The 6,072-nt window shown below is 50.1% G+C and overlaps 1 protein-coding gene across 1 annotated transcript; it reads right to left on the bottom strand.

The window, feature by feature from the left end:
- Window positions 1–1,290: 1,290 nt before the first annotated feature.
- Window positions 1,291–2,867, bottom strand: Pop7 (POP7 homolog, ribonuclease P/MRP subunit). The gene is made up of 3 exons (XM_004666303.2): window positions 2,699–2,867; window positions 2,218–2,533; window positions 1,291–1,999 (listed from the first exon to the last, which is right to left on the bottom strand). The coding sequence occupies exons 1-3, from the start codon at window positions 2,713–2,715 to the stop codon at window positions 1,565–1,567; spliced, it is 768 nt and encodes a 255-aa protein (XP_004666360.2). The 5' UTR covers window positions 2,716–2,867; the 3' UTR covers window positions 1,291–1,564.
- Window positions 2,868–6,072: the final 3,205 nt, after the last annotated feature.

The raw sequence follows: 6,072 nt of genomic DNA, 5'->3' as shown, positions 1-6,072 counted from the left end.
GGAATCTTCTTGCACAAGGCATGGATCATATGGAAGGGGGTCAGGGTGACCTAGGTGGTGGAAGGTTACAAACTCTTCTTGGCCTCAGGCCAGAGACATTGTGGTTGTTCTGAGAAGTCAAAACTCAGGAGCCTTGATACTGCAGGTGCAGAGCAGAATGTTTATTCTTTAGCCAGAATGCAGCAGGGGTGGAGGAGGGGGTAAGGGAAAGATGAAGGATTTCTTTAAGGGTGGTCCCCAACAATTCATTTTTGTGGTACTGGAGATTGAGCCCAGCACTTCAACTAGACAAGTACTCCACTGCTGAGCTTCTCCCCGCACAGGGAGGGGCTCTACCTCTGAGCCACGTCCCCAGCCCCTCACTGGGGGATTCTATGCAGGAGCTCTACCATTGAACCACACCCCCAGCCCCTCACTGGGGGATGCTAGGCAGGAGCTCTCTCTGAGCCACAGCCCCAGCCCCTCACTGGGGGATTCTAGGCAGGAGCTCTACCACTGAGCCACACCCCAGCCCCTCACTGGGGGATTCTAGGCAGGAGCTCTACCACTGAGCCACACCCCCAGCCCCTCACTGGGGGATTCCAGGCAGGAGCTTTGCCACTGAGCCACGCCCCCAGCCCCTCACTGGGGTATGCTAGATGGTAGCTCTACCACTGAGCCACACCCCCAGCCCCTCACTGGGGGATTCTAAGCAGTTCTACCACTGAGCCATGCCCCCAGCCCCTCACTGGGGGATGCTAGGTGGGAGCTCTACCACTGAGCAACACCCCAGACTTTCCATGGTGAATTCTAGCCAAGTTCTGTACCACTGAATTACCTCCCCAGCCTACCTCATTCATCTACACCTTCACCATTCCATTGCCTGACAACAATCAAAGAGGAAACTGGCATAACCAGAAGGTACCACTCTCCCAGCTGCTTGTTTGGTAAGCGCACACTCCACCTGCCTCGTCTTCCTTGAAAGCATGAAATCCTTTCAAGCAGACATTGTAACAGTTGGACGACTGTACCATATGAAACAACCAGTCTCATGTTACACAGTCTGTAGTATAATCTTTTCCCTGCCTGTGCAGTTGGGCTTCAGTACCATACTAAACAATCTGCTTCATGTTACACAGTCTGTGTAGTTTGGGTGTACAGTTGGGCTTCGGGACATACTAAATCTGTTGTTTCATGTTACAGTTTGTAGTTACGTACAGGTTTCCCACCTGTACTTAAATACTTATGTTTCCTATCGTTCCTACTCAAGTATACACAGAAACACAGGGAAGAAACGGTGGCAACCAGAGGCAGGGCACCCAACACAACTTGGTATTTTTTTTATTGTACAGGAAAAGAAGGGCTCTCCTCTTGGGCCCAACAAAATACAATACCTTCCAGGTCTCCACAGTCCTTTGAGCGGGGGTAAGAGGTCTCATTTATTTATTTATTTTTCTGTTTAAATGCAGCTCTGACAAAAGGTCCATGAAAAAACTCAGCAAGCTTGGGCCACACAGAGGCAGACCCACATCGGCCACAACTGGGTCTAGCTGAGGGCTGTGAACGGGCGTCAGTTTCATTTCCATCACTTGGGCGTGACCCTGAACACCCGGATGTGGATGGCGGAGTTGTTACGGATCCTGGTCAGCGGCTCTCTCGTGTCAGTCTCTGGCTCCAGCTCATCTACGAGCTCCACGGTGGAAGTGTTGGCAGCCACCTGTAAAGACCCAAAGCTGCCTGCTTGCAACTGCAGGGCGATGTTGATGGCGCGGTTGATGGCCAGGCCCAAGCCATGAATGTAGATCTCCGTGCATGCATTCTGTCCCTTCGCGCCACCGTCCAGCAGCTTCTGGCAGCGGGCTAGCTGGGCCTTAAAATCAGTCTTCATGTTGACGTAAATGTCATTAGGCCTCCGGGGCAGGCGATGGGGAAGCCGTTTCCGCAGGGTGTACTCCACCGGGTCTAGCTCGGCCTCCACGGCCCCGCGGGGCTCACGGTTTTCAGCCATGCGACGTGTGTCCTGGGATGGGGAAGGGACCAAAGTGACCAGGGACCCTTTCCCACCGACCCTTATACTGAGGGTGATGCCGGAAGGGGGCGCTCTCGAGGCCCCTACAACTTCCGCTCTCTCCACCACCACACCCCGGCCCTCAGTCCTCATTCATTCGTCACGTGGCCCCCATCTTCACATTGGCTCCCCCCTCCACCGCCCTCTTTCCCCCAGCTCTTCGAACCTACCGTCTCCGTCCCACGGTGCACGGGCTCGCTGGCCCTCTGAAGGAGACGCCGCAGACCCGCACCCTGGTTCCGGGAAAGAGCAGGAAAATGGGACTCCCAAGGGCAAGACGCCAACTCGCCGAGCCCGAAAGCTCTGTGCAGCGCGCATGCGCGTCTGCTCCCTTCGCGCGAGCAGCCAAACGCCTTCCCGGCTTCCGTTCTTCCCGCCCCTTTCCTGCGCGCTCCCGCTACTGCGCAGGAGGAGGAAGCGAGGGGGGCGGGGAGAGTTGCAATACCGCGAGGCTTCCGGACGTGACGGGATCTGCACGCGTACGCCCTGGGGGCGGGGATAGATGGGGAAGGGCGGGGTCAGTTTTCTCCGTCCCCAGGTGCCCTCGGCGGCGCCAAAGGGATTCAAGCGTGAAGCTATTGTGGGGGGCGGGGGACAACTGACCAGGAAAGTGTAGGAGACCCGAGATCGCGAGGAGCCCTGAAGGCAAACCTGGAATCCGCGTCCATCCCAGGTCCTCTGGTCAGCACAGTGAACCGAGCTGACCTCCATGCAGCCCAGGGCTGAAAGAAATCCCCACTTTCCTGGTTGACAGCTCAGGACTCTCCTGCAGCTCACGGGAACCTGTCCCTCTGCCCCTCGTTGCTGGGGACCCACCTAAGTGCCCAGGATTCGCGGCCCTCCGCCTCACCTCTTCATCCTCCCCCTGCAGCACTCAGGCCGCTGCAGGGGAGTAAGGACGTGCCGCCCCCTGGCGGGCAGGGAGTGGACTGGTGAATTCGAAGTTTGTGGCTGCAGCTAATCCAGTGTCCCGGACTCTACCCAGAGTGCTGTCTTTTTTTTTTTTTTTTTTTAAGAGTTCCCTACAGAAATGAGTTGGACCTGTATTTGGGATCTCGCATGACATTCCGCGTGGTCTTCCCCTATCACTTAAATAGGGATGCTGATTTCTGTCTTGTTACTGAGTTTTGATCAGTCCTGTAAACCAAACCTGCTCCTGTGACTTGGCATGTTTATTTCACCCAGACCCTTCTCCAGTTGACAAGCAGAAGGTTGGAAAGACAACGTGGTTTCCAGTACCCTAAGTCTTCATCGTCTTCTTCCTGAACTTCAGATTTATTGATTGATAATAGGCTCTCAGGTGCTGGCCTTGAACGTGGCATGTAGCTGAGGATGATCTTGACTTATCTTCCTGTCTCCACCTACTGTGTGTACCTGCCACCACTTTACCAACCGAGCTACCCAGGCCCTGGTGTTTATGTTGGAATGGGACATTTGACATAGTAAATATGTCAGTTCTCTCCAAATTGATAAACAGGTTCAATGCAATTCTTATGAAACTCTCAGAAAGAGGTTATGTAGATACTGTGGTAGTTTAAGTGAATGGCCCCCAATATATTCAGGAGTCTTTAAAATTTTTATTATTTTTATTTGAGAGAGAATGGGCGTGTCAGGGCCTCCAGCCACTGCAAACAAGCTCCAGACACATGCACCACTTTGTGCATCCGGCTTACCTGGGTCCTGGGGAGTCAAATCTGGGTACTTTGGCTTTTCAGGCAAATGTCTTAACAGCTAAGCCATCTCTCCACCTCATATTCAGGATTGTATTAGTTTGTAATTTAGATCTGAAAACATCTGGGTGTCACTGAGTGGATCTTAGAGTCCAGCCCTAAGATGTGGTGGCGGATTTATAATTCCAGTTTAAAGATATGCAAAGTGTCTGGAGTTCCTGAAGTACTTGTTTGTGGTGTGGCTTTTGGCTTTGTTTTTTGGGTTTTTATTTTGGAGGGAGGCTGGGGCTTCCCTCTCTCTCTCTCTTCCTCCCCTCCCCCCTCTCTCTGCTTGGTTTATTTTATTTTTTATTTTGAGAGCAACAGAGAGAGAGAGAGAGAGAGAGAGAATGGGTGTGCCAGGGCCTTCAGCCACTGCAAACAAACTCCAGACGCGTGCGCCCCTTTGTGCATCTGCCTGTCCTGGGGAATTGAGCCTCAAACTGGGGTCCTTAGGCTTCACAGGCAAGTGTTCAACCGCTAAACTATTGCTCCAGCCCTCTGCTTGGTTTCTTAAGAGGGGCTAACTTCTTCTGCCATTATGGAACTTCCCCTGGATCTGTAAGCTTCAATAAATATCTCTTCTTCATAATTGTGCCTGGTTTGGAAGTTCATCTCAGCGACCTGAAGCTGTCTACTACACAAACCAAAACAAATTCATTTATTTCAAAGAGAGAAAGAGGCAGATAGAATGGGTGTGCCAGGGCCTCCAGTTGCTGCAAACAAACTCCAGACCCACGTGCCACCTTGTGCATCTGGCTTATGTGGATCCTGGATAATTGAACCTGGATCCTTTGGCTTTGCAGGTAAGTGCCTTAACCAATAAGCCATCTCCCCAGCCTTAAGGGGAAAAAAAAAAAAAGGTTTCCTTGAAGAGAGGGTTTAGCCTATGTAACTCAGGCTAGCCTAGAACTCATGATCCTCTTCTCTTTGAGAATAGCCACTATGATAGATAAATTTATTCTAAAACATTGTGGAAGATAAAAAGTAGTAGAATGGCTAATTTTGCAAAAGTTGTTGGACTCATGCTGATTTTAAGATTTACCATATAAGTGCAATCATCAAGAAAACTAGAAGGTAGGGAGATGGCTCAGCAGTTAAAGGTGCTTGCTTGCAAAGTCTATTAGTCTGTGTTGCATTCCCCAGCACGCATATAAAGCCAGGTGCACACAGTGGCCCATGCCTCTGGAGTTCGTTTGCAGTCCTGGTGCCTGCTTCTCTAAAGTAAATAAATTGGGCTGGAAGAATGGCTTAGCAGTTAAGGCACTTGATTCCCCAGGATCCACGAAAGCCAGATGCACAAGGTGGCACATGAATCTGGAGTTTGTTTGCAGTGGCTGGAGGCCCTGGCATGCCCATTCTTTCTCTATCTGCCTGCATATATATATATAATTTTTTAGGTAGAGTCCCCCTGGAATTCACTATGTAGTCTCAGGGTGGCCTTAAATTCATGGTGATCCTCTTACCTCTGCCTCCCGAGTGCTGGGATTAAAGGCATGCTCCGCCATGCCTGGCTCTCATATATATACATTTTTTTTAATGAGGGAGAGAATTGATGTGCCAGGGCCTCCAGTCACAGTAATCAAACTCCAGATGCATATGGTACCTTGTGTGCACATGCAACCTCATGAATGTGTCACCTTGTATGTCTGGTTTATATGGGATCTGGGGAGTTGAACATGGATCCTTAGGCTTCGCAGGCAAGTGCTTTAACTGCTAAACCATCCCTCTAGCCCAATCAACTCATTTTTAACAAAAATGTAAAATCAGTACAATGGGAACGGATTTTGTTTTCAAGTGCAGCTGAAACAGTTGGACAAAAAGGCAAGGAAATGAGCCTCAATAATACATAGTGAACAGTAGATTTAAATATAAAATCAGGGCTGGAGAGATGGCTTAGTGGTTAAGATGTTTGCCTGCAAAGCCAAAGGACCTCAGTTCAATTCCCCAGGACCCATGTAGGCCAGATGCACAAGGTGGCGCATGATCTGGAGTTCATTTGCAGTGGCTGAAGGCCCTGGAGTGCCCATTCTCTTCCTCTCTCTCTTGCTCTCTCAAATAAATAAAAATAAAATATATATATATATATATAATCAAAAACTAATGCTGGTCATGATGGCACATGCCTTTAATACCAGCACTCGGGAGGCAGAGGTAGGAAGATCATCATGAGTTTGGAGCCAGCCTGTGAATACATAGTGAATTCCAGGTCAGCCTGAGCTAGAGTGAGAACCTACCTCAAAAATAAATAAATAAATAAATAATAAAAAAACTAGGGGCTGCGCTGGGCATGGTGAGTAGAGAGATGGTTTAGCA

The sequence above is a fragment of the Jaculus jaculus genome, chromosome 2 (genome assembly GCF_020740685.1).
Source record: "Jaculus jaculus isolate mJacJac1 chromosome 2, mJacJac1.mat.Y.cur, whole genome shotgun sequence".
Classification (NCBI taxonomy): Eukaryota; Metazoa; Chordata; class Mammalia; order Rodentia; family Dipodidae; genus Jaculus; species Jaculus jaculus.
This window is presented reverse-complemented; position numbering and strand designations above follow the sequence as displayed.

Coding starts and splice junctions, on each gene's coding strand:
- Pop7 (XM_004666303.2), bottom strand. Junction 2,000..2,217: donor TGCACCGTGGGACGGAGACG/GTAGGTTCGAAG, acceptor TCCCCATCCCAG/GACACACGTCGCATGGCTGA.